At 45.8% G+C, this 27,947-nt stretch overlaps 1 protein-coding gene across 1 annotated transcript; it reads right to left on the reverse strand.

The window, feature by feature from the left end:
* Window positions 1-18,252: 18,252 nt before the first annotated feature.
* LOC123442180 (calmodulin binding protein PICBP-like) lies at window positions 18,253-20,165 on the reverse strand. The gene is made up of 3 exons (XM_045118249.1): window positions 19,274-20,165; window positions 18,699-19,165; window positions 18,253-18,583 (listed from the first exon to the last, which is right to left on the reverse strand). Exons 1-2 carry the CDS (start codon window positions 20,163-20,165, stop codon window positions 18,711-18,713), a joined length of 1,347 nt encoding a protein of 448 aa, XP_044974184.1. The 3' UTR covers window positions 18,253-18,583; window positions 18,699-18,710.
* Between the last annotated feature and the right edge of the window lie 7,782 nt (window positions 20,166-27,947).

Raw genomic sequence — 27,947 nt, forward strand, 5'->3', positions numbered from 1 at the left:
GTCATGAACTGCTTCATCCAGACACCCTCCTTAGCCGCCTCCGAGGCAGCCATGTACTCCGCTTCACATGTAGAATCTGCTACGACGCTTTGCTTGGAACTGCACCAGCTTACCGCACCCCCATTAAGAATAAATACATATCCGGTTTGCGACTTAGAGTCGTCCGGATCTGTGTCAAAGCTTGCATCGACGTAACCTTTTACCGCGAGCTCTTCGTCACCTCCATACACGAGAAACATCTCCTTAGTCCTTTTCAGGTACTTCAGGATATTCTTGACCGCCGTCCAGTGATCCACTCCTGGATTACTCTGGAACCTACCTGCCATACTTATGGCCAGGCTAACGTCCGGTCTAGTGCACAACATTGCATACATGATAGAACCTATGGCTGAAGCATAGGGGACGGAGCGCATATGCTCTCTATCTTCATCAGTTGTTGGGCACTGAGTCTTACTCAATCTCGTACCTTGTAACACTGGCAAGAACCCTTTCTTGGACTGTTCCATTTTGAACCTCTTCAAAACTTTATCAAGGTATGTGCTTTGTGAAAGTCCTATCAGGCGTTTTGATCTATCCCTATAGATCTTAATGCCTAGAATGTAAGCAGCTTCTCCTAGGTCCTTCATAGAGAAACTTTTATTCAAGTAACCTTTTATGCTCTCCAAAAGCTCTACGTTGTTTCCAATCAGTAATATGTCATCCACATACAATATTAGAAACGCCACAGAGCTCCCACTCACTTTCTTGTAAATACAAGATTCTCCAACCACTTGTATAAACCCAAATGCTTTGATCACCTCATCAAAGCGTTTGTTCCAACTCCGAGATGCTTGCACCAGTCCATAAATGGATCGCTGGAGCTTGCACACCTTGTCAGCATTTTTAGGATCGACAAAACCTTCGGGTTGCATCATATACAACTCTTCCTTAAGGAAACCGTTAAGGAACGCCGTTTTGACATCCATCTGCCAGATTTCATAATCGAAAAATGCAGCTATTGCTAACATGATTCTGACGGACTTAAGCATCGCTATGGGTGAGAAGGTCTCATCGTAGTCAACTCCTCGAACTTGTGAAAAACCCTTTGCCACAAGTCGAGCTTTATAAACGGTCACATTACCGTCAGCGTCCGTCTTCTTCTTAAAGATCCATTTGTTCTGAATAGCCTTGCGGCCCTCAGGTAGTATCTCCAAAGTCCACACTTTGTTCTCATACATGGATCCTATCTCGGATTTCATGGCTTTTAGCCATTTGTTGGAATCTGGGCCCACCATTGCTTCTTCATAATTTGCAGGTTCATTGTTGTCTAACAACATGATTGATAAGACGGGATTACCGTACCACTCTGGAGCAGCGCGTGATCTCGTCGACCTGCGTGGTTCAACAGAAACTTGAACTGGAGTTTCATGATCATCATCATTAACTTCCTCCTCAACCGACGTCGCAACGACAGAGGTTTCCCCTTGCCCTGCGCCACCATCTAGAGGGATGAGAGGTTCGACAACCTCGTCAAGTTCTATCTTCCTCCCACTCAATTCTCTTGAGAGAAACTTCTTCTCGAGAAAAGTTCCGTTCTTAGCAACAAACACTTTGCCCTCGGATTTGAGATAGAAGGTGTACCCAACTGTCTCTTTTGGGTAACCTATGAAGACGCACTTTTCCGCTTTGGGTTCCAGCTTTTCAGGCTGAAGCTTTTTGACATAAGCATCACATCCCCAAACTTTAAGAAACGACAACTTTGGCCTTTTGCCATACCACAGTTCGTATGGTGTCGTCTCAACGGATTTCGATGGTGCCCTATTTAAAGTGAATGCAGCTGTTTCTAATGCATAACCCCAAAATGATAACGGCAAATCAGTAAGAGACATCATAGATCGCACCATCTCTAACAAAGTACGATTACGACGTTCGGACACACCATTACGCTGTGGTGTTCCAGGCGGTGTTAACTGCGAAACAATTCCACATTGTCTTAAGTGAGTACCAAACTCGAAACTCAGATATTCACCCCCACGATCAGACCGTAGGAACTTGATCTTCTTGTTACGATGATTTTCCACTTCACTCTGAAATTGCTTGAACTTTTCAAATGTTTCAGACTTGTGCTTCATCAAGTAGACATAACCATATCTACTTAAATCGTCAGTGAAGGTGAGAAAATAACGATATCCGCCGCGTGCCTCCACGCTCATTGGACCACACACATCGGTATGTATGATTTCCAACAAGTCACTTGCACGCTCCATTGTTCTGGAGAACGGAGTCTTAGTCATCTTGCCCATGAGGCATGGTTCGCACGTGTCAAGTGAATCAAAGTCAAGTGACTCCAAAAGTCCATCAGCATGGAGTTTCTTCATGCGCTTTACACCAATATGACCCAAGCGGCAGTGCCACAAAAATATGGCGCTATCATTGTTTACTCTAACTCTTTTGGTCTCAATGTTATGTATATGCGTATTGCTATCAAGATTCAATATGAATAATCCTCTCACATTCGGTGCATGACCATAAAAGATGTTACTCATAGAAATAGAACAACCATTATTCTCAGACTTAAAAGAGTAACCGTCTCGCAATAAACAAGATCCAGATATAATGTTCATGCTCAACGCAGGCACTAAATAACAATGATTCAAGTTCATCACTAATCCCGATGGTAGTTGAAGTGACACTGTGCCGACGGCGATTGCATCAACCTTGGAACCGTTTCCTACGCGCATCGTCACTTCGTCTTTCGCCAGCCTTCGTCTATTCCGCAGTTCCTGCTTCGAGTTGCAAATGTGAGCAACAGAACCGGTATCAAATACCCAGGCACTACTACGAGAGCCGGTTAAGTACACATCAATAACATGTATATCAAATATACCTGATTTTTCTTTGCCCGCCTTCTTATCTGCCAGATACTTGGGGCAATTGCGCTTCCAGTGACCCATACCCTTGCAATAGAAGCACTCTGTTTCAGGCTTAGGTCCAGCTTTGGGTTTCTTCGGCGGATTGGCAACAGGCTTTCCGCTCTTCTTCGAATTGCCCTTCTTGCCTTTGCCGTTTCTCTTGAAACTAGTGGTCTTGCTCACCATCAACACTTGATGCTCTTTACGGAGTTCAGACTCTGCGACTTTCAGCATCGCAAACAACTCGCCGGGAGACTTGTTCATCCCTTGCATGTTGTAGTTCAACACAAAGCCTTTATAGCTTGGCGGCAGTGATTGAAGGATTCTGTCAGTGATAGCTTCTTGCGGGAGCTCAATCCCCAGTTCAGCTAGACGGTTTGAGTACCCAGACATTTTGAGCACATGTTCACTGACAGACGAATTTTCCTCCATCTTGCAAGCATAGAATTTATCGGAGGTCTCATACCTCTCGATCCGGGCGTTCTTCTGAAAGATAAACTTCAACTCCTGGAACATCTCAAATGCTCCATGACGCTCAAAGCGACGTTGAAGTCCCGGTTCCAAGCCATAGAAGACTGCACATTGAACTATTGAGTAGTCCTCCTTACGTGCTAACCAAGCGTTCTTAACATCCTGATCAGCCGTAGCGGGTGGTTCATCTCCTAGCGCAGCATTAAGGACATAATCCTTCTTTCCAGCTTGTAAGATTAGCTTAAGATTACGAGCCCAGTCTACAAAGTTGCTTCCATCATCTTTCAACTTAGCTTTCTCTAGGAACGTATTAAAATTAAGGATGACACTTTGCGTGAGCCATGATCTACAACACAAATATATTCAAAGTGGACTTAGACTATGTTCAAGATAATTAGAGTTCAACTTAATCAAATTATATGCTAAACTCCCACTCAAAAAGTACAGCTCTCTAGTCATTTGAGTGGTTCATGATCCACTTACACTATCCCAAGTCCGATCATCACGTGAGTTCAGTATAGTTTCAGTGGTAAGCATCCCTATGCTAATCATATCAACTATATGATTCATGATCGACCTTTCGATCTCATGTGTTCCGAGGCCATGTCTGCACATGCTAGGCTCGTCAAGCTTAACCCGAGTGTTCCGCGTGCGCAACTGTTTTGCACCCGTTGTATGTGAACGTTGAGTCTATCACACCCGATCATCACGTGGTGTCTCGAAACGACGAACTGTAGCAACGGTGCACAGTCGGGGAGAACACAATTTCGTCTTGAAATTTTAGTGAGAGATCACCTCATAATGCTACCGTCGTTCTAAGCAAAATAAGGTGCATAAAAGGATTAACATCACATGCAATTCATAAGTGACATGATATGGCCATCATCACGTGCTTCTTGATCTCCATCACCAAAGCACCGGCACGGTCTTCTTGTCACCGGCGCCACACCATGATCATCCATCAACGTGTTGCCATCGTGGTTGTCGTGCTACTTATGCTATTACTACTAAAGCTACATCCTAGCAAAATAGTAAATGCATCTGCAAGCACATATGTTAGTATAAAGACAACCCTATGGCTCCTGCCGGTTGCCGTACAATCGACGTGCAAGTCGATATTTCTATTACAACATGATCATCTCATACATCCAATATATCACATCACATCGTTGGCCATATCACATCACAATCATACCCTGCAAAAACAAGTTAGACGTCCTCTAATTTTGTTGTTGCATGTTTTACGTGGTGACCAAGGGTATCTAGTAGGATCGCATCTTACTTACGCAAACACCACAACGGAGATATATGAGTTGCTATTTAACCTCATCCAAGGACCTCCTCGGTCAAATCCGATTCAACTAAAGTTGGAGAAACCGTCACTTGCCAGTCATCTTTGAGCAAAGGGGGTTACTCGTAACGATGAAACCAGTCTCTCGTAAGCGTACGAGTAATGTCGGTCCAAGCCGCTTCAATCCAACAATACCGCGGAATCAAGAAAAGACTAAGGAGGGCAGCAAAACGCACATCACCGCCCACAAAAACTTTTGTGTTCTACTCGAGAAGACATCTACGCATGAACCTAGCTCATGATGCCACTGTTGGGGAACGTCGCATGGGAAACAAAAATTTTCCTACGCGCACGAAGGCCTATCATGGTGATGTCCATCTACGAGAGGGGATGAGTGATCTACGTACCCTTGTAGATCGTACAGCAGAAGCGTTAGAGAACGCGGTTGATGTAGTGGAACGTCCTCACGTCCCTCGATCCGCCCCGCGAACAATCCCGCGATAAGTCCCACGATCTAGTACCGAACGGACGGCACCTCCGCGTTCAGCACACGTACAACTCGACGATGATCTCGGCCTTCTTGATCCAGCAAGAGAGACGGAGAGGTAGAAGAGTTCTCCGGCAGCGTGACGGCGTTCCGGAGGTTGGTGATGATCTCGTCTCAGCAGGGCTCCGCCCGAGCTCTGCAGAAACGCGATCTAGAGGAAAAACTATGGAGATATGTGGTCGGGCAGCCGTGAGAAAGTCGTCTCAAATCTGCCCTAAAAGCCCCATATATATAGGAGGAGGGAGGGGGACCTTGCCTTGGGGTCCAAGGGACCCTCAAGGGGTCGGCCGAGCCAAGGGGGGGAGGACTCCCCCCCCCAAACCGAGTTGGACTTGGTTTGGTGGGAGGAGTCCCCCTCCCTTCCCACTTCTTCCCTCTTTTTTTTTCTTTTCCTTTGATTTCCTTCTCTTGGCGCATAGGCCCCCTTGGGGCTGTCCCACCAGCCCACTAAGGTCTGGTGTGTCTCCCCAAAGCCTATGGGCTTCCCCGGGTGGGTTGCCCCCCCCCCCCCAGTGAACTCCCGGAACCCATTCGTCATTCCCGGTACATTCCCGGTAACTCCGAAAACCTTCCGGTAATCAAATGAGGTCATCCTATATATCAATCTTCGTTTCCGGACCATTCCGGAAACCCTCGTGACGTCCGTGATCTCATCCGGGACTCCGAACAACATTCGGTAACCAACCATATAACTCAAATACGCATAAAACAACGTCGAACCTTAAGTGTGCAGACCCTGCGGGTTCGAGAACTATGTAGACATGACCCGAGAGACTCCTCGGACAATATCCAATAGCGGGACCTGGATGCCCATATTGGATCCTACATATTCCACGAAGATCTTATCGTTTGAACCTCAGTGTCAAGGATTCGTATAATCCCGAATGTCATTCCCTTTGTCCTTCGGTATGTTACTTGCCCGAGATTCGATCGTCGGTATCCGCATACCTATTTCAATCTCGTTTACCGGCAAGTCTCTTTACTCGTTCCGTAATACAAGATCCCGCAACTTACACTAAGTTACATTGCTTGCAAGGCTTGTGTGTGATGTTGTATTACCGAGTGGGCCCCGAGATACCTCTCCGTCATACGGAGTGACAAATCCCAGTCTTGATCCATACTAACTCAACTAACACCTTCGGAGATACCTGTAGAGCATCTTTATAGTCACCCAGTTACGTTGCGACGTTTGATACACACAAAGCATTCCTCCGGTGTCAGTGAGTTATATGATCTCATGGTCATAGGAATAAATACTTGACACGCAGAAAACAGTAGCAACAAAATGACACGATCAACATGCTACGTCTATTAGTTTGGGTCTAGTCCATCACGTGATTTTCCCAATGACGTGATCCAGTTATCAAGCAACAACACCTTGTTCATAATCAGAAGACACTGACTATCATCGATCAACTAGCTAGCCAACTAGAGGCATGCTAGGGACGGTGTTTTGTCTATGTATCCACACATGTAAATGAGTCTTCATTCAATACAATTATAGCATGGATAATAAACTATTATCTTGATACAGGAATTATAATAATAACTATACATTTATCATTGCCTCTAGGGCATAATTCCAACACATACTTACTATTCCAGTTCGCTCGCCCGCGCTGTTGTGATGGAGGCGTTGGGGAGGACGCAGCTAGTGTCACGTAGGCACGATGTTTTTCCTCAAAAAAAAATACGCACGGTGTTAAAGTCGTGCTACAAAATACCCTCTGCAAATATACTTTCTCTATTTTTCATACCAGGACGCTTAGGGGTTTTTCCAAATATTAATTTATTATTTCTAACAGAAAATATGGGTTATGTAATCAAATATATTCTTGGTAAATTTTTTTGAAATGTGCATCTAATGACATATTTTTTGTGGGTTATGTAATCAAATGTCCACCTTTCGAAACAACGATAAAAAATGGAAATGGAAAAGAACATCAGCCTTCCCCTGTCCTTCAACCCGTCGACCGTCGCCGATCTCCCGCCGCCGCCTCCTCCTCGTGTAGCCCCAACGCCGGCCAGCCCCCACCCGGCGTATTCCTGGCCCTGGATCTCCGTCGCCACCTTCCCCGTAGAACCCACTGTCAGGACTGAACCTGCATTGCAAGTGTTGGAACCACATTTAGTTAACGGACAGCCAAGATCCTTCACATCCAACGGCTCGCGCGGCTCGCCATTACTGTAGTTATTCCAATGGCGTTATTGTTGTTATTTTACCATTGCCGGCACTTGTGTTGTTACTTGTCGCTGCGGGCTTTAAAGCCATGATCACCTGGTCTGTAATGGGCACTCTTATTTGCTATGATGCTTTATCACTTTATCATACACTTTGTAGCAATATAAACCCTAGCTGGGCTACTTTCCCCTTCCTCTTGCGATCTCGGTGAGAATTGATCTCGTTGTTTGCTGAAATCCTAGTTAGGGTGTGACAATTGTTATCATGAGCGCAGTCTTTCCTCAGAGAAGAGATAGATCGGAGCTGTTGCAGTAATTTCCCACCCTTCCCTCCCTTTTTCTAGCGGCAGCAATGGTGGCGATGGTGGCGGGGTCGTTGAGCGCGGCGGCGGTAGACTAATTCGACGGCAGCTCGTTGAGCGCGACTGGTTGGGAGAGCACCTTGCTCTTCCAGTAAAATCCCAGGTCAAGCGACGGGTAGTGTTGTGTCGTGGCGACATCGCAGGCGGCGGCGGGACTCAATGCCAGATTGGGTTACCGGAGTAGTTTCGGCAGTAAAATTCCCCTCTGAAGTCACTGCATCACGATGGGGCATTCTAAATCCAACTTGGAAGAGTCTGATGTAGCGGATCTACTCCCAATGAAGGGTGAATTCCTGCAACATCGCGAGGAAACAGCAGATCTGAGGGGCGAAGTTGATGACCCGCGAAAGGATGTGCATAGCATAAATCTCAAGCAAGATACTATGGTATCTGTTCTTGATGGAGTACAGAAGGTTGTTTCCACCCTCAGTTCGCAACTGTCCACCATGGCAAATGTGCTCAAATCCCTCCGATCCACAGAAGCATCAAGTTCAGCGCAACAGGGAAAAACTTCACCTAATCATCCACAGAAGGAAACTGCAACAGGGGAGAGAGCCATGTCTGAAGAAACACGACGACGTCTTGTGATGGAACAAGAAAAAACAAGGATGGCCACAACACAAATCCCAAACCACTTAGCACCCATCCAGGTACCTAGGCATGTGATTCCACCAGGTTTTGGAGCAAACCAAACGCTGGAGACACATTCGGGAAATGTCACTCCCATGGCAGCATGTAAAACTACCCGCACACCAGGATTCCATGGGTTTCAGCCACCAATAGTTCGTCACAGTTGGGATGATTTTCAGAAACAGTATGACCAAGAAATGCGTACACAATTCCTTAAGAGCATCACTAAGGGTCCACGCATCGATTTTCCTCGCTTTGATGGCGATAACCCAGCTGGATGGATCCGACAGTGTGAGAAGTATTTCCAGATGGCTGGAGCACCTGCTGAATTCAAGGTTAACCTAGCACAACTATATGTGACAGGAAGAGCTGATGTGTGGTTGAGACGCTCAGGAATTCTGAAGAAGCAGCTAACGTGGGCACAGTTCTGTGAAGAAATATTGCGCAGATTTTCTTCAGCTAGTTCGTATGAATTAACTGACCGGTTTAACACCCTCAAGCAGAGCACCCTCACTGTATCAGAATACACTGACCAGTTTGAAGAATTAATGGCTGAGGTACAGTCAGACAACCCCATCATGGACGAAAGCTGGTTTGTAAGGTGCTATGTGAATGGACTGCGTTCTCAAATCAAGTTTCAAGTGAGAGATCTTAGACCCTCTGGTTTGACAGAAGCTTATTGGTTGGCAGTAGACCTAGAAAAGGAAGCAGCTGAGAAGAAAGCTTACACCAGGTACTCTGGGAATGCCAAGTTTTCCACTGGTTACCAGAAATCTACTACTTTCATACATGAGAAACCAACTGAATCCAAACCTGCTGTTATAAACCAAAGAGCTAGGGAACCTGGTAAATGTTGGAGATGTGGGCATGCATGGTTCCATGGCCATAAATGCAAGCTGGCCCCTGTCCTGAATGTCCTGACTGGAGAAGACCCCAATGAACAAGCAAAGGAACCTGATGAAATGGAAGAACAAGAGGAAGAAGAACAACCACCTCAGGAAGAGCACTGTATGACACTTTCTTCACAAGGCATGAAATCTGACAATGTCAATACAATCTCTCTGCTAGTTCAGATTGGGGAAAACAAGGGATTGCCTTTGTAGACTCTAGAAGTAATTCAACTTTCATCAGCCTCAAATTTTCCCTCTCTACCAACTACAATATATTAAAAGACACCTCACGAGAAATCACTATTGCTGGAGGAGATACTCTTTGGTCTGGCTCTTATGTCCCATCCACAACCTTCACTGCAGGTAACACCAAGTTCACACAACAGTTCAGAGTACTGGATCTACCTGGACATGATATAGTACTTGGAAGTGATTGGATGACACAACATAGCCATGTGGCTTTTCATTACAACCCAAGGCAAATCTCTGTCATGATAGATAAGCAGACGCCAGTGACCATTAGAGCCTGTGATACTCTAGCTGATGCAACCCACATTGAAGCAACTGAAGTGGACAAACTACTAGCTTTAGGTGCACCTGGTTATGTACTGCATCTCATAAGAGACACTTCACTAAAAGCACCAGCTCCACACGAAGTACCACCACCTGTTCAGGAGGTACTGCAACAGTTCCCTGAAGTTTTCCAAGAACCAAAAGGATTGCCTCTCAAGAGAGATCATGACCATAAGATCCCTCTAAAGGAACAAGCAACACCACCTAATTCTAGACCTTACAGGGTACCACACATGCAATTGAATGATTTAGAGAGGCAAATTGACTCCATGCTCAGAGATAAGATTATTAGAGCTAGTGAAAGTCCATATAATCTTGGTCATGAAAAAGGATGGCACTTGGAGAATGTGCATTGACTACAGAAAATTAAATGCTACAACTGTCAAGAATGAATTTCCAATACCTGTGATTGAGGATCTGTTGGATGAATTACAGGGAGCTACCTATTTCACCAAACTGGACCTGAGATCTGGCTACCATCAAGTGAGAATGGATGAGCAAGACACACCTAAAACTGCATTCAGAACATATTTTGGTCATTATGAATTTCTGGTCATGCCCTTTGGGCTGGCTAATGCACCTGGGACTTTCCAAGCTCTTATGAACATCATTTTTGGTCCATACCTAAGGAAGTTTGTGTTGGTATTCTTTGATGACATCCTCATCTTCAGAAAATCCCTCTGTGGACATTTGGAGCACATACAAATTGTTCTCCAAATTTTGAAAGAACACCAGCTCTTTGTTAAGGAAGTTCTCTAAATGTGTGTTTGCTTCTACACAAGTGGACTACCTAGGCCACATAATCACTGGTGAGGGAGTATCAACTGATCCTGCAAAAATCACTGCAGTTGTTGAATGGCCAGTGCCTGCTACAATTAAACAACTCAGAGGATTCTTAGGTCTTTCTGGTTATTACATGAGATTTATCAAGGACTTTAGCACCATTGCTATTCCATTGCATGACATTCTGAAGAAAGACAGTTTTTGTTGGACAGAACTTCAAACCACTGCTTTCAACAACTTGAAACAGGCAATGATCCAAGCACCAGTGTTAGCACTCCCTTATTTTTCTGAACCATTCACCTTGGAAACATATGCATCTGGAGTGGGGTTAGGAGCAGGCATGATGCAGAAGGGCAGACCACTAGCTTACTACATGTGATAGCCTGGCTTATTAGGGATGATAGACTACTCATATCAATAAGGAATTCCTTCTTTTTCGGGAGCCCATTCAAACAGAACTCCTAAGTTGATCCCGGGTGCGCATGAGTGAGGACAAAGTGCGCAGAAAAGACTAGTATTGATATGTGTGGCCAGTCTAGATCCCGCCAGGAGTAACGACCGTCGGCGGGTATGTCCGGGGCGTGACACTACAGCTCTACACTATGTCCAAAAAATGCTGCACTTTGAACATATGAAAAAGAAGCTCTTGCAATCATTGCTGCTCTCAAAAGGTGGAGACACTATTTTCTTGGGAATGACCTCATTATCAAGACTGATCACCAAAGTTTGCAGTTCATGACTGACCAAAAAATATCCACAAGCATCCAGCACAAGCTCATGCTCAAACTGCTGGAATTCAACTTTACTCTGCAGTACAAGAAGGGAAAAGAGAATATTGTTACTGATGCTCTTTCTAGGAGAAACTCGCTCATGGCTATTTCTGTCGTGACACCCCAATGGATTTCTGCAGTGGAACAATCTTATGCTCAAGACAGTACATGTCAATCACTGTTGGAAAGGCTTTTATTATCACCAACACATGCTGAAAACCAAAACACTTTACACTCAGGGATCATTAGGCACAAAGGGAAGATCTATGTGGGAAAAGACATGGACCTAAGAACAAGGTTGCTAACAGCCCTTCACTCATCAGCTATTGGGGGTCATTCTGGAAGGAAGGCTCCTTACCACAGAATCAAACAAATATTCTACTGGCCAAGACTGAAGCAAGCAGTGGACAACTTTGTGGCAACATACCCAGTGTGCCAGAAAAACAAAGGTGAAAACTGCCCCTATCCAGGCTATTTGGATCCCCCACAAATCCCTGACATGGTGTGGACACACTTGAGTATGGATTTCATTGAGGGATTACCCAAGTCAAATGGACATGATGTTATCTTGGTAGTAGTAGACAGACTATCCAAATTTGCACACTTCATCCCTCTGTCTCACCCTTACACTGTCCAGACTGTTGCCCAAGCATTCATCGACAATGTCATCAAACTTCATGGCCCACCACTGGCCATTGTGTATGACAGAGATCGTATATTCACCAGCCAGCTGTGGCAGGATATCTTCAAGGGCATGGGAATTGAACTACGATACAGCTCTGCTTACCACCCTGAATCAGATGGTCAAACAGAACGTGTAAACCAGTGCCTTGAAAACTACCTTCGATGTCTCAGCTCAATGCAACCTAAGAGATGGGCCAAACACCTGGCCATGGCAGAGTACTGGTACAACACAGCCTACCACAGTTCTCTCCAGAAAACACCATTTGAAGCAGCTTATGGATACCCCCAACATCTATGAGAACGTTTTACCTGACAACGTGACTGAAGATGCCCAACAGTTTTTCACCAACACAGAGGCACTTCTCCAGCACTTGAAGGACAACCTCACTGTTGCTCAGGCTCGCATGAAGAAGTATGCTGACCGGAAGCGCACGGAGAGAATCTTGGAAGTAGGGGATATGGTGTACCTCAAAATGCAGTCGTATCGCCTGAATGCTTTTGGACTGCGTGCCCACATCAAACTTCAAAGCAAGTATTATGGCCCTTTCCGCATCATCGCCAAAGTGGGGCAAGTCGCTTACAAACTCCTTCTGCCAGAGAGCACAAGTATCCATCCAGTATTCCATGTTAGCCAGCTGAAGAAGCACGTGGGACAAAAAGCAATTCCATGCTCGGATCTCCCTTTGATACGATCCGACGGGATGATCCTCACGGAACCAGTCATGGTCCTGGAAACACGCCAAGTTCCCCGCAACAACCTGCCAGTCGTCCGGTGGCTCGTACAATGGGCTAATCTACCTCCGGATGAAGCTTGGTGGGAAGATGTCGCGTTCATGAAGAAGACTTTCCAGTTTTCTTCAAAGCAACCATCGATCGGTGGTTCAATCGCTGACCTCCTTGAGGGCAATTCGATCTCTCCCGGGGGCATTGTCAGGACTGAACCTGCATTGCAAGTGTTGGAACCACATTCAGTTAACGGACGGCCAAGCTCCTTCGCATCCAACGGCTCGCGCAGCTCGCCGTTGCTGTAGTTATTCAAGTGTCGTTACTGTTGTTATTTTAGTGTTGCCGGCACTTGTGCTGTTACTTGTCGCTGCGGGCTTTAAAGCCACGGGCACCTGATCTGTAATGGGAACTCTGATTTGCTATGATGCTTTATCACTTTATCATACACTTTATAGCAATATAAACCCTAGCTGGGCTACTTTCCCCTTCCTCTTGCGATCTGGGTGAGAATTGATCTCGTTGTTTGCTGAAATCCTAGTTAGGGTGTGACACCCACGCGCCCCCTCCACCCCCGGCCTCGCCGACCCCGTCGAGCACAGAACCCGCCGGCCGCCGGGTAAGGCTTCATCCTCCCCCGTCTTCCTCTTGCTTGCTGATCCCGCTGCACGACCTTTGCAGCTTCGTCAAGCCCTGGCTCTTGGCTTCGGGATGGATGGGGGCGGAGGGGAAGGTTTGGTGCGAGCTGTTACTGTGATGCTCATGCTCTCTTCCAGAGATTGTCCAGATTTTTTGCATACTTTTGAATGTGAATTTACTCGCTTCGATAAATGATAGAGAGAAGGAAAATTAAATTTACGACAGAAAACAGAAAATCAAGTTGATGCCTGTCAACTGACACCATTCTCCTTGGCGCTCCATGTTTCAGGTGCAGATCGGTTCCTCGATGGAGGCACCACCATCGAGGGAGGAAGGAACCTATTGGCATGGTACTGCCCTGGCCTTGTCTCGATCTAATGTACAGTATGTCAGTATCACTAGATTTTGCAACCTTCTATCTGTCTTTTGTTGCCATGTGATGTATATATGTTACTTGGATTCAGTTTCTGCTTAATTAAACAATGCAGGTTTTGTTTGAACCTGAATGCTGAATGCCATCATTCCATGTCATCGCAACTAGTTGTTTCCCACCAATTTCGATTAAGGCAAGGGCGCGGACGATGACTCCTCCTGGTGTGATGCTTCAGATTCTCCAGGCCATGGTTCCAGCTTACACACAGAATGGACCTGCAGGCAAGACCGTCTTCAAAAGGTTATTGATTGATCGTGAATCATGAGTTTGCTTTGATATCAAAGAAGTTTGACGGTAAGGCTTTTGGTCTCTCTCTAGGTGGGCTATAGGGAAGGCATAACCGAAGGAAAGACACGCTGCCCAAGATGGCTTCAATCTCGGGCACAGGCAATCTGCGCCTGAAGGATAGAAGTGGGGTCTTGTCTGGGGAATTACTAAGTGAATTGGATTTCTGGTCATGCCAACTACAGTTTTCTGTATAGACTCCCTCGTATATATACCATTCTTATTTATCTTTTGTTGTCCTTGAAAATAAGAGTGTGTTGCTAGCCTTCCGGACAGTCTAAAAGAAAAGTTGTTGCTCGATGCCCAGCGTAGAGGGAAACTTGAAGATTTGCGCAACTCTGTGCAAGAAATTTTGGCAGAGAGTGCACTGCGTATGTTTCATAAGAGTATGCTTCAGGTTAATCGTCAACCAGAGGAAAGCAAACTTCAAACTATTCCAAAGGACCTTCTGTTGTTGTTGCGGGGCTGCCAAGATGTTCATGTTAGTGAAGAGTTGAAACGAGTTCCATAAGCCAGGTCATAAATGAAATTGCAGGCACCACCGATTTCGAAGTAGGGCAGACACCACCGATTTCGAAGTAGGGCAGAATCACTTAGACCGAGTCTTCTGAAGGATGCAGTTGTAAACCCTGTGATACTAAGATTTTCTTTATCATGTCACACCTTTTTCGCTACGAAACTCCTGTAAAGTCACAGTATGAATGCCCATAGTAATATATTTCTTTGTGATTTTTGCATCTTTCTGTTCTTTCTTTCTCAACCATTCCTCTGGTCTACTTAGCCCTTTGGTATTTGCAATTGCTGATGAACTGTATTGGTATTCTTCATTGATTTGAACCATTGTAATATTCTTCAGGGAGAGTCTGGATAAATGTTACACTCAGCGCTCAGTGCAGATATCACTGGTTATTTTACTTTTGATATGTATAAGTTTTGAAAATTTCTGGCAGTTCGTAATACTAACAATTGTGGTAAGCATTGTAGTGGTATATTTGTTGACGATGGCGTACTACATATTTGATTGATGAAACCTCTCATCTCCTTGTTTTTCATATGTAACGAGCACTTTTCTTTTTTTCTTTTTCATGTATCGTGCAGACAGAAAATTCTAGTTTGCATCGGCTGGCTTCAGCAACTGCATTCAAATCTCCCCGACCGGAGGATCTGATCCACTCCTCAGAATTGCTATGAGCCTATGACCTACTGCTGTTAACGGGATGTTTACTGCATGCTATGACCTACTGCTTGTGAGCACTGTAATTGTTGGGCTGCACACCATGTCAATAAATTGTCTGCTTATATTTCTGTTACAGGGGGTTGGTGTGATAGGAATATCAAGCTGTCGGTTTTGATTGTCAATGCCATCTATTCATGGTGATGCATGGTTCAGGTTGGTGAGAGCATCAAACCATGTATCCGTTGTGACATGTGACTGTTGGCTTGGAGTGTTCTATTAATGGCGATTCATGCTTGATCCATATCCGTTTCGAGTGTTTCTTGTTGTATCTATTCAGTGCCATTTATTTGGTTTCATGTGGGACTATTTCTTGGTTGCTCCTGAGTTGAAAGAAGTACCTGCAAACTCTTTTTGTCTGTCTGCATTGTTCAAGACTGCATCTTACACTCATGACATTGCAGGACATAATTTGAAATCGTTTGGTACACAGCACCAGAAATCCCTGGACAAAATGATCGAACATTTGGAGATTCTTCCGCCGTCTCTTGTTACCTGATATGGCATTCGTTTAGTCTGTTATACATTGTGTAGCCCGGCAGGTTTGCACCATCTGTTCTACTGTCTCAGTTTGGCACCAAAGTGGAGCAGCAAACAACAGGTAGCTGCATTCATAACCGTTAGTTTGTTATGAATTTGCATTGATATCAATCAAAGAAGTTTGACGATAAGGCTTTTTGTTTCTCTGTAGATGGGCTATAAGGAAGGCATAACCGAAGGGCAGAAGGGCGCTGCCCAAGAGGGCTTCAATCTTGGTCACATGCAATCTGCGCATGTCTGATACAAGCGGGGACTGTGCGGTTTCATTCGGTGGGTTACTAGGTGGTAAGTTGCATTTCTGCCATGCAAATAGCTGTTTTCTTGTATATAGTTCCTTGGTGTCGTTCTCATTTATTATTATTTTTCCTTTTGTTGTCCTTCAAGTACTGCATTAGCTAGTCTTCCTGATAGTCTAAAAGACAAGTTGCTGCTTGATGCCCAGCATAGAGGAAAACTTGAAGATTTGCACACAGCTCTTTACTAGAAGTTTCAGCAGAGGGTGCGCTGCAGCTGTTTCACGAGAGTATTCTTGAAGACAATCGTCGACCAGAGGAAAGCAAGCTCTGAACTATTCCAAAGGACCTTCTGTTGCTGTAGCACTGCTGCCCAGATGTTCAAGTTTCTGAAGAGTTGAAACGAGTTCCGTAAGCAAGGTCGTAAATGCATGCACTACTGATTTCGATGTCTGGTAGAATCAACTAGACGAGTTATTCTGAAGGATGTAGTTATAACTCCTTTGATATTAAGATTTTCTTATGTTGTCACACTTTTGTTTGCCATGAACTGTTGTAAAATTGTACTCCCTCCGTTCCTAAATATAAGTCTTTGTAGAGATTCCACTAGTGACTACATACAGATTAAAATGAGTAAATCTACATTTTTAAAATATGTCTATATACATCCGTATGCAGTTTATAGGGAAACCTCTAGAATGACTTATATTTAGGAACGGAGGGGATAGTATGAATGGCAATAATAGTATCTTTCTTCCTGGTGTTACTTTACTTGAGCCTCTCGGCACTTGCTTGTATTGGCAGTATTACTATCTATGTTGATTTGATCCATTGTGATAATTGCTACACTCGGTGCAGATGTCACTAGACATTCTACTTTTGCTAGTTATAATTTTGGAAACATTCTAATACTTCATCATACTGACAATGTGATAATCATGCATAGTTAAGAATTAAAATGCAGTATTACATACTTGATGAAACATCTCATCTCCTTTTGTTTTCATATCAAGGAGCATTTACCCATATATTTCTTTTTTATTTCTTTTCGGTGTTTTGGCAGACAGGAAAAGCTCAGTTTGCATCGGCTGGCTTCAGCAAATGCACTCAAATATGCCCAACTGAAGGGCCTGATACACTCCTCAAAATTGATATGCCCTACTGCTGTTAATGTGATGTTAACTGCAGCATGCTGATATACCTTTTGATGGTCCATGATAGTTGTTGGGCTGCACAGCATCTCAGTAAATTGGCTGCTTCTGTTTCAGTTACAGCCGGTTGGTGTGATTGGCGCGTATCAAGCTGAGCATGAGCATCCATCCTTCAGGTTGGTGAGAGCATCAAACCTTATTCCCGTTGTGGATTGTGACTGTTGGTTTCAGTGTTAATGCCATCTATTCATGGTGATTCATGCTGGATCCATCTGCCGTCTTCTCGTATCCGTTTGGAGCGTTTCTTGTTGTTTCTATCCAGTGCCATTTATTGTCATGTCTCATATCTGTTTGGACCGTTTCTTGTTGTTTCTATTCAGTGCCATTTATCTGGGACTCTTTTTTGGTTGAACCTGAGATGAATGAAGTACCAGGCGTGCTAAATCTTGTTTATTTGCTTGCCACTACCAGGGCATGATTTTTTGGTGCGCACCAGAAAACTCTGGAGCGGATCGTCGAATATTTGAAATTTCTTCTGCTGTCTCTTGTGACCTGATATGGCATTCGATTACGCCTGTTCTGAATTGTACAACTCAGCAGGTTTGTACCATATGTTCTACTGTCTCAGTTAGGCACCAAATTAGACCAGCAACCAACAGTTAGTTGCATTGATAACAAAAGGTCTGAGAGTCTCAGCAATCACCTCTTAGGTGCTTTAATTGCTTATTGTGTTTCTTGAATTACTACTTAACACATTGCAAATAGGCAGCATATGGAAACATTTACATCTGTAAGATGGACAAAGATATGGAACCTCCCTTTTGCTGATTATTATCACAGAGAATGCGAACAAACACAAAATGATCACACAAGATTGCCAAGACATGCAAACAAACACGAAAGGATCACACAAGCTTGCCAAGACATGCTCTCGCTACACATGCTGTCAATAAGAGTTTTATTGATCTTTGTCCAAGCAAGGAATACATCTGAATACCCTTGCCAGTTTGCAAGTCTCATTTTCTCAGTACTAAAATATCAGCATGAGCACATCAGACGTATGTACACATGCACTACGCCACTACACTAACAAGCTGACCCAGTGAGCGAGACCCCTAGCGGCTCTCGAGTACAGCCGCGCTATGAGCACAAGATCTCAGGTGCTAGTAAGAAACTCTCTATCCTTGCTGAGCAGGTCTCTGGCACAAATATTGCAGTGACCACCAAGTTAGAACCCCAATTATCATCATCTGCTCCAGCTTGAACCCAATACTGCAAGTAAAAGAATCGACACCACATCATGAGTTACAGCACAGGAAACATTTGTGCGACATGAATGAATTGCACTACTCCTTCTTGGAGTGATTTTACAACTAGTTCTTCTTACCTCTAAAATCTATCAGTTGCACCTTGCCAAGCTTTTCTTGTGGTCGTCTTGCAGGTAGTTTTTCTCACCTGGGACTGGCGGTGGCGGTAGAACAGTTTCAAAGGCCTGGACAAGCATCTCCACCTTCCTCTTCTGAGCACGGGCCAGCTTGTTCACTGTCCTCCTAAGCGCATAGTCAACCATCCACTCCTCGGCATTCTTGCGATCATCGGCCATCTGATGCCTGAGATCAACCTTTTCAGCATCCGGATCAGGCACCACTGGAAGAAAGTTTGGGGCCCTGGGGTTGAATGCCCGGATTCGCTCCCCGCCTCTAGGTGTTCTTCTCCTGGACATGGTCAACCTGTTCCCCTGGCTGGTTGCCGCCCCATCAGCAGTAGGATCAGCACCCACATCTTGGAAATTCATCCCAGCAAATGCACTGGATATGTCGTCCATTGAGGAATCCACTGAAGAGCCGCCACAATCTGCAGGATTGCGACATTGTTCGCCGCCGATCAGCAGTTGTTTCTGGAATTCATTCAATGTGGTGGAAACTGGAAAGAAACGAACAAGTTCAGAAAGAGAAATTTCACCTTTGGACATATTGTTGTTGGCTTGGTATCTTGGACCCAGCTCCTCCGAGATATCAGACCTGCAGCAGGCAGCAGAGTCCTCCTCCTCCTTCTCCTCTGCTGCTTCTTGATCATCTTGGCGATTCCCCTCCTTGCGCCCGGTAGAGGGAGAGGGAGAGGTGGCGGTCGCTGGCAGGTCGGCGAAGCCATCCGAGATGACGTCGCTGGAGCCGCAGGAGCCGTCGACGGAGGCGCCCCACGTGTCCGTCCCGCCCCGGAGACCCCGGGGACCGAAGTTGACGTAGGGGGAGTCCACCTCCTCGGCGGAGAGGCCGCTGCAGCAGGAGCCCGAGCTGGCCGTCTTGGGGCGGGCGCCGGCGCCGGGACACGCCACCTGGAGGAAGAACCCGTCCCCTTTGCCGGCGGCATTGAATGAACTGGGATTGGGATTGGGATTGGTGTTGGTGCTGCGGAACGCGGAGACGCCCCTGTGCTTCATGCTCTGCTCCGTCTTGACGAGGCCCCTGCGCGAAGCCAGGAACGCCCCCAGCGGCGGCGGCGCGGGCGCGTGGCCCTTGTAGGAGCAGTAGGCGTACCGGCAGGCGCGGCGGCCCTCGCCGCCTCCACCGCAGAGGTCGCGGGCGCGGGCGCTCTTCTGCGCGGAGGAGCACGTCGGCCTGGCCGCCAGCGGCGTACCCCCGCCGAGCGCCGCCTCCTTGGGCACCACCGGCTGCGCGGCGGGAGCGGAGGGCGTCGCGGCAGCAAACTCCCGGCCGGTCCTCGAGCCGGAGCTGCTGGTCGGGCGCATGTACCCGGGCGGCGCCCCGCCCCCGGCGCGTGCGCGACCCCCGGTCGTGCGGACACCGCCGGCGGGATCTCCGGGCCTCCTGCGCGGCTGCTTGCAGTGCACCATGGCCTCCTCCTCTGGCGGCGGCGGCGGGCAAGAAAGGAAAGAAAGGCTAGGAGATGGAGATGGAGATGGAGATTGGGGTGGTGATCCTGGCGTGGGCGCGTGCGGGCAGAGGAATAAGGAAGGTCTTGATGGCGGCGAGATGGCGAGACGGTGGTGGATTCGGTCGGATCGGGAAGGGAAGGGAAGGGGGGAGGCGGCCGGGGTGGATGGATGCGTTTGGTTTTGGGTTCTTGGGGTTGGGGGGAGGTGGCGAGATTTTGAATGCCCTGGATCGATCGCGTGCGGTGCGGGGTACAGTATGAGTCGTGGAGTATATCCTCTGCGGGCGTGGGTCCTGTGTGCCGTGTATATGTATATCCTATGCCACCCCACACGCCACGCCGCATCCTGTTTTGCTCGGCTTGGAGGGTTTCATCGGTTTTGCGGCAGATCAGTTGCTGCTTGCTCTGGACTTTGCTGAGGCTTTTATGGCAACTCAGGTTTCACTTCTCCGGGGTTATCCTTGTGGTAACCGAGCTTAGGATAAGCATACTACTCCTTATTACGGTAACTGGGTACTACTCCCTCAGTTCCTAAATATAACACCTTCTAGAGATTACACTATAGACTACATACGGAGCAAAATGAGTGAATCTATACTCTAAAATATGTCTATATGCATCCGTATATAGTCCATAGTGTAATCTTTAAAAGGTCTTATATTTAGGAACGGAGGGAGTAGTGAATTTGGGATCATCTCTTGCGTCGCTTCAAGGCAACAAGTAATGTGTGTGATAATATCGGGCATGACATTTTTGAGGCGCACCTCATTCAAGCAATATAGGGTTTGCGCATTAATTCTTCCATAAATGGCAGTATTTATGCGCTATTCCCTCCGTAAGGAATTTTTTGTCATACGAGTGGATGTATCTAGATATATTTTAATTTTAGCAATGTATTCATTTCTTTCCATTTTTGCTGACAAGTAATTGGGGAGTATATCACAACTGTTAGGGTCCTCAGGTGTGTACGGTTAAATTACGTCTCTGCTCTAAAAACATCCTCCCGGGTTATTACAGCTTGTAGACGTAAAGCAAAAGGACTGATTGTACTAAACCACAAGATAAAGAAAAAAATGTGAAATTGAAGATGTTACCGGAATTTATTTTTGATAACGAAGAGGTGTGGCGATCGCCTTTTTTTCTCTATAAATGACTCATTGTAAACAACAAGATGAAAATATATAAAATTGATGCCATTACCAGAATTTATTTTCCGATAGAAACAAAGACCGAGCGGTCGACCTTTCCGTAGAAACGACCGGCATAATGTGGATGCTACTTCAAGACAAGTAGACTTGTGTCTTTGTGGACAAGAAGAAATGCACGAGATGCCAAACCTCGATTCTACCTTCGAAATGATGGTGACAACAAATGATCGGGCGGGTTTTGTTTGGAGGTCATTGATTCTTTATCCTTTCTGCTCCCAACCTTCTTTGCCAATTCTTTATCCGCGAAGCATTAGTTGGACAACTTGTCGTGCAAAGGTACGTGATTTCTCGGGTCGAAGTGGCAGGCATGGAAACTTGGCCTTTGGCGGTGACGCGATCCAAATTTACACCAAACATCATTGCAATCTCAACAAATAATTCTGAAACAGCAACAAGGCCATGGGTATTTAGTATTGTATTACATACATAGTCACATCTACCGTGGTTGGCCCGAAGAAGATGTGAAACCCTATGTCTATCTGCGTAATGGTGACAACAATGACGAGGCATGTCTTGCTTGGAGGTTCTTGATCTTCTATGTCCTTTATGCTCCCAGCTTTCTTTGCCAATAGTTTATCGGTAAGCAGCAGTTCGACACCTCGTCGCGCAAGGGGTATGTCTCGGGTGGCAGTGGCGGACCTATAATCTCGGCCTTGGGGGCTACCACAATTCAAAGTTTACACTGAGCATGGTCATAGTCACAACAAGTGGTTTTAAGATAGCATCAGCTCGATAAATATTTTGTATTCCGTAGTATGTACATAGTAAAATTACTCCATCCATCTCAAAATAAGTGACTCAAAAGAGACTCTACTTTGTACTAAAGTTAATACAAAATCAAGTCATTTTTAAATCACTTATTTTGGGATGGAGGGAGTACTTTACCGTATTGGTTATTATATCAAATATGAACTCAATTTTGTTCTCTTCATCGACGAAACACTACTGCTCCGTGTCACATGAAAATCACAAAGAATGATTGCAAGACTAACAGGAACATCCTAAAAAAAATGTCAGAATTTTTTAAACCGTTTTACAACTTTTTTTGAGTTCTCATTGTTCTCCATTCAGTTTATTAGACGTGTTTGGTTTAATAATAATAAATCAGAGTCAGATTGTCTGCCCAGCATGAGAAACCATAGGGGAACATGGTGCAGTAGATGAACGCATTTTCATTTCCATAGCACATGCGGAGGGCGAGCCCACCCACAGCATATACAGGGAGAATCACGGGGCACACGTGATGACGCCGGCTCCAGACTCCTAGGCCGTCCCTATCCGAATTCAATGCCGACATGTGGGCCCGGCGCAATCATCAGCCGGCGGTTCGAACTCGAGACGAGCATCCCGGACGTCATGGTCCAAAACAGAACGCCGGAACGGCCAGGAGCAGCAGCACCGTTGCTCGTGGGGCCTTCTTGTCACCCTGCAGGCCATCTTGCCCTCTCTTTTTTTCCGGTTGTATGTTTTTTTTTTTTTCTTTTTGCCCACAACCAACAGCCAGAAAATACGGCAACGCTAGTATAGTACTAGTACTGTAGTGAGTAGTACCGAGTGTTGAGTGAAGCTAGTTTCAAAAAAAAAAGTGTTGAGTGAAGCTCATGCTCATCCCGTTTTTCTAGCTGATCTGAACCTTGATGCATTTTTACCTCCTGATGGTTTTTGTACTGCCCGCTGAAAGATAGTAGTGACAGGATCGAGAGTGCTTGATTGGCGGGAAAGAGAAACTCCACTCGCTAAGCACTCACCACGGGACTGAGAAAGAAGATGTAATCTATGGCCGCCGCGGCTGCAGTGGAGTCAACGATCGAGCACGAGCTAGACTTAACAAAACCAGAATGCCCTCTGTATTCAGATCTCTCTACCATCTTTTTCATTTTTCTTTTTCAAGGATGATCTCCCTCTCTCTCTCTCCCTCTCTCATACTCGCGCGCGATCTAGGTAGGCTTATCAAGAGTCAAACGGAGTATTAAAGCTAGTATAGTTAACAGAAGATGCAGGAGACGCACTCACGCATGCGCCCAAGTTTTTAACCATGTAAGTAACTGTACGTCGACCTATATCTGATGACGATTGAGTGGGCGAGGGGCGATCAAGAAGGCCGGCCGGTTCACTGCTTCGTGACGCCTGGCCAACAGTGTCAGATGTGGCCATATGGAGCTGCAAGGTGAGGATGCGGCCGAATTGATTGATGATAACTTATTTCCTTTTTTTTTGACAACAAATGATTGATGATAACTAGCGGCTGTGATTTGTTGCTCCGTTTTTTATGGTTTTTTTCCCTCTTGTATTATGGATGTATGGTGGCATTGATCTTTGGTTTATTTGTTTCCGTGGGCTTTTATTAGGCTTTGTGTGCTTAGGATGTAGTCTGAGGCTGATGAGAGAGCGGTCCAGGAATCTCCTATTTAACACCTTTTCTTCATCGTGAGGTCTCGTTTGACACAAGGGGGTTAGAGGAGTTTAGAGGGCATTATTCCTGCAGGGACAGAAAATCCCAAAATCCCTCACGAGTTCATTTGGTACACAGGTTTTGCGATGGACAAACCCCTCCGGACCATCAAAATCCCCCCAATCCACGGGGTTTTGAAGCATCGAGGGGGGACTCGTGGAACTCGTGTAGCGGGGATTCAAAAGGATTGGATAAAAGAGGGGGATTTACCAAAACCCTTGAAATCCCCACCCACTTGGGGGCTTGAAAACCATTTGTGCCAAACAAGGCCTGACGGATCTGGGCAGGACTCTAGGTCCGCAGCCACCGTTGCCACACATCTTCACGCAGAGCAGCCACCCTCGCTGAATGGAGCGTTGTCACGGCCACCACCCATCCTCAGATCAGCCACTCCGTCTGCCATGGAGCTTCGATCGCTGTCGCGTAGTAGGAGTGCCACCCTGACTGTCGTCCCTAGCCTCCCTGCATGAAGCGCCCCTTCCGCCACATGGGAGATCCCACCACGACTTGGAGCCTATGGCGCGGGGCCCATCGCCACTGTGGTCCTAGCCGACGGCAGGGGACGATCGATAGGAGGCTGGCGGCTAGGGTTTGCCGAGCCCCTGGCGGCTAGGGGGTAATTCTTAAAAATAAAAATACATGTGTCTCGGTTGTAGCTTGGGCAGCACTCGTTCACTAGTAGAAAATGGCCCATTTGTCCCGGTTCCAGAGGCCCATTAGCTCCGGTTCTTGAACCGGGACTAAATGGTTGAGACTAAAGCTCAAAATCTTTAGTCCCGATTCGCTTACGAACCGGGGCCGAATGGTCTCCACGTGCCCGCTGCGCGAACCCGGGCAGGAGGTTGTTTACTCTCGGTTGGTCACACCAACCGGGACAACATGGCATCCACGTGTCAGCATCTCGCCGCAGCTGGGTTTTTTGATTTTTTTTTAATGGGGGGAGGGGGTGGGTTTGGGGGTTTTTGGGAGCGTTAATTTAGTGGTTTCATATTGTGTTAGCTAGCTAATAGAGAGAAGTGTCATATGTTTCTTCGTGCTTGGTCGAACAACAAGTTTTCGTATATCTATCTGACGCTATTACATATATACAATATAACATCTTTTACAAATTATTCCAAAACATCATCTAATTAAGATCCAATGACAAATCCACATGGCATTCTTCGTCTTTAGGTATGACGTAGTCAACAAAGAATCCCGCCAATTCCTCTTGAATTGTTCGTATGCGATCATATGGTAGGAGTTGATCCCGCATCTGATAGATCTAATTTAAAGAAGGGGGTCAATACATGCATATATATGAATAACACTAAACACAATTGTGAATATTATTTACGTACTTGAAATTGTTTCTCACAGAAGACCCGCTCAGAGGTCGAGTGGCGAATGAACTCGCATACGTAGTATGCACAAAAAACAGTGTCTTCTTTCTGGACATACACTTTACGAGAATAGAGTTCAATCAAACTGATAAACAAGCATGGTAATGATATATTGATGAAAATTTGAATCAATTAGAGATGCGCGGAACTAGCTAGTACTACTTACTTTGGGGTGCGTAAATCGCAACTCTTTGTTTAGACCGGGAACCATATTGGCGAAATTCGTCCAAACACTGCGAGGCAAAGAAAATGATTACTTGATATCAGGAAATTAACGAAAGTTGCATGCCGATATGGTCTCGATATATTGACTGAACTTACTTCTTGAGCATTGCAGTAATGTCCTCATAATCCTCTTCGGCTTTATGTCTCGAGTCTAAGACATTTACTACTGCCCTGTCAACGTTAATGGATAGCAGACTAAAGTGATATCTGCGCACGCAGAATAAAGTGGTCTCTGCTATCAAATGGAACATATAAAGAAACTCCATATTGCTATCAAATGGAACCTAGAGAAGATCAATACATGCAATTTTCGTAACCTTGGATCAAAGAAAGACACAAAACTTACCTCGCCCATTGAAAGATCAAGACATGTTGTTTGAAACACAGCTGGATGACGACAACACCTTGATGGTTGGGCGTGAACTCCAGATCAAGCCCCAAGAACGCCTCATGCTCCGGCGCGGCGTCAAGCCACTCCTGAAACCGTGACAGAAAATTTGGCACCACCCAGCTCTCGTTCGTTTACCCGCACGTGAGCTAGGTCGTGCCATGTGCGCGCACCTCTCCGACTAGATATGTCATGGTGGAAGAAGAATGGAAGAAGAGAGGAAGAAGAAGAACAGAGGAGAGGAGAAGAACAGAGAATGGCGAGAGACTATGCTCCGGTTGCAGTTTTCATCGCTGGAAACGAAGCGGGAGGGCGAACCGTTTGGACCTTTAGTGCCGGGTTGGACGACAAACCAGCACTAAAGGGGTGATTCGAAGGGCCACCACCCCGGTTTGATCCACCAACCGGGACTAAAGGTCCACACGAACGGTTGCATGAACGTCCGCCATCACACCTTAGTCCTGGTTTGATCCACCAACCGGGATTAAAGGGGATACTAACGGTTGCCAGCCTATTAGTCCCGGTTCTTGACTGGAACCGAAACAAAAGGGATGAGACGAATCGGGACCAATGTCCCACGATGCCCGGTCGGCGCCCTGGCCTCACGAACCGGGACCAATGTCATCATAGGTCCCCGTTCGTATGTAAACCAGGACTAATAGGATTTCAGGACCTGGACCAAAGCTTTTTTTTCTACTAGTGGTTGTTCTCTCTTAGCTGAACCTTCTTGCATCGGATGGGAGCTTGCTGTGAAATGATGGACTGAATTGAGCTTAGCATTTTGCTTGCACGTCTCACTGGTTCATACCTGCAAAAGAAAGGTAGGTTCATTGGCCCTGTTTGGATACTCTAATCTGGTTAGAGTTAGAGTTAGATTCTAACCCTTGAACTAACCTGAACTAACTCTAACTCTAAAGATGTTTAGATGGGAGGGTTAGATGGACAATAAATGCTCTTTCTGAATCATGTGGCTACTTTAAACCTCTCTCTTTCCCTGGACCCCACATACTCTAACTCAAAAAAGCACCTCTTGAATAGGTTAGAGTTTTTGGATGGGTTAGATGCATCTAAACAACTCTAACCCACCTGTTTGGATCTTTAAGGGTTAGATGATTTAAATCTAACCCACTCTAACTCTAACCCTAGAATCCAAACAGGGCCATTGACGGGGAAGAGAGGGACCTGATTAAGAAATCTACAGGCCACTCAGTCACCACTCACCGTACCATGAGACTGAGAAAGAAAGAAGATCCATCTGTACCCACCAAGTCAACAGGCTCGAGCTAGCACGAGCGAACGCTCTCTCTGTATATAAAAAGTAAGTGTTCTAGTCAAAGTCAAACTAAGCGCCCACTGGGAATCTAGGAAGTGGGGATGCTGATATATCAATGCCAGATCTCTCTCTCTCTCTTCACATAATTTTTAGCGGGAGGCAGTCGACACACTTTTTTTTAGCGGGAGGCAGTCGACGCACTCACGCATCCGGCCAAGTTTATAACATGAACATCAACATCAACCTATCTGATGGCGAGTGGCTATCCTGGAGGCCCGCAGGCCAGTTTACTGCTCCATTTCGTTTGTCCTGCTGTGCAGTGTTAGGGCGGGCGTGCCGCTGTTTCGTTTCTTTAGAACGGACGATGATTTTGTGTGTTTTTTGTTCGTTTGGGTCGAACAGTTAGACTCGAATGTTCGCTTTCGTCGGCTCCTATGTAATTTTATTTATATCATATAAACTAAAATTCAGTAATATAAGATGCATTCGTTGTAATCCCATTTTTACACTCCCGTCGGCTGCCACAGGCGTGAGCGTGTGAGCTATGCAACAGGTATGCACAGGGAGCGGCAGGTACCGACACTGTTGTGACTGTACTAACTGATATTTAGCCGGATTTTTGTTTCTATTTTTTTCCTTCCAAAAGATTAATATGTTTTTCAAAGTTATTTTTGTATTGTTCTGAATTTTTATAAATGATAGATACTGAAATTCCATATATCTTGCGAAATGGGACCAAATTTCAAACATTAGCATTTTCGAATTTCTCAGCATCTTCCAAATTATAAAGAATTTATTATTATCTTATTTTAT

This window comes from Hordeum vulgare, chromosome 3H (assembly GCF_904849725.1).
Source record: "Hordeum vulgare subsp. vulgare chromosome 3H, MorexV3_pseudomolecules_assembly, whole genome shotgun sequence".
NCBI lineage: Eukaryota > Viridiplantae > Streptophyta > Magnoliopsida > Poales > Poaceae > Hordeum > Hordeum vulgare.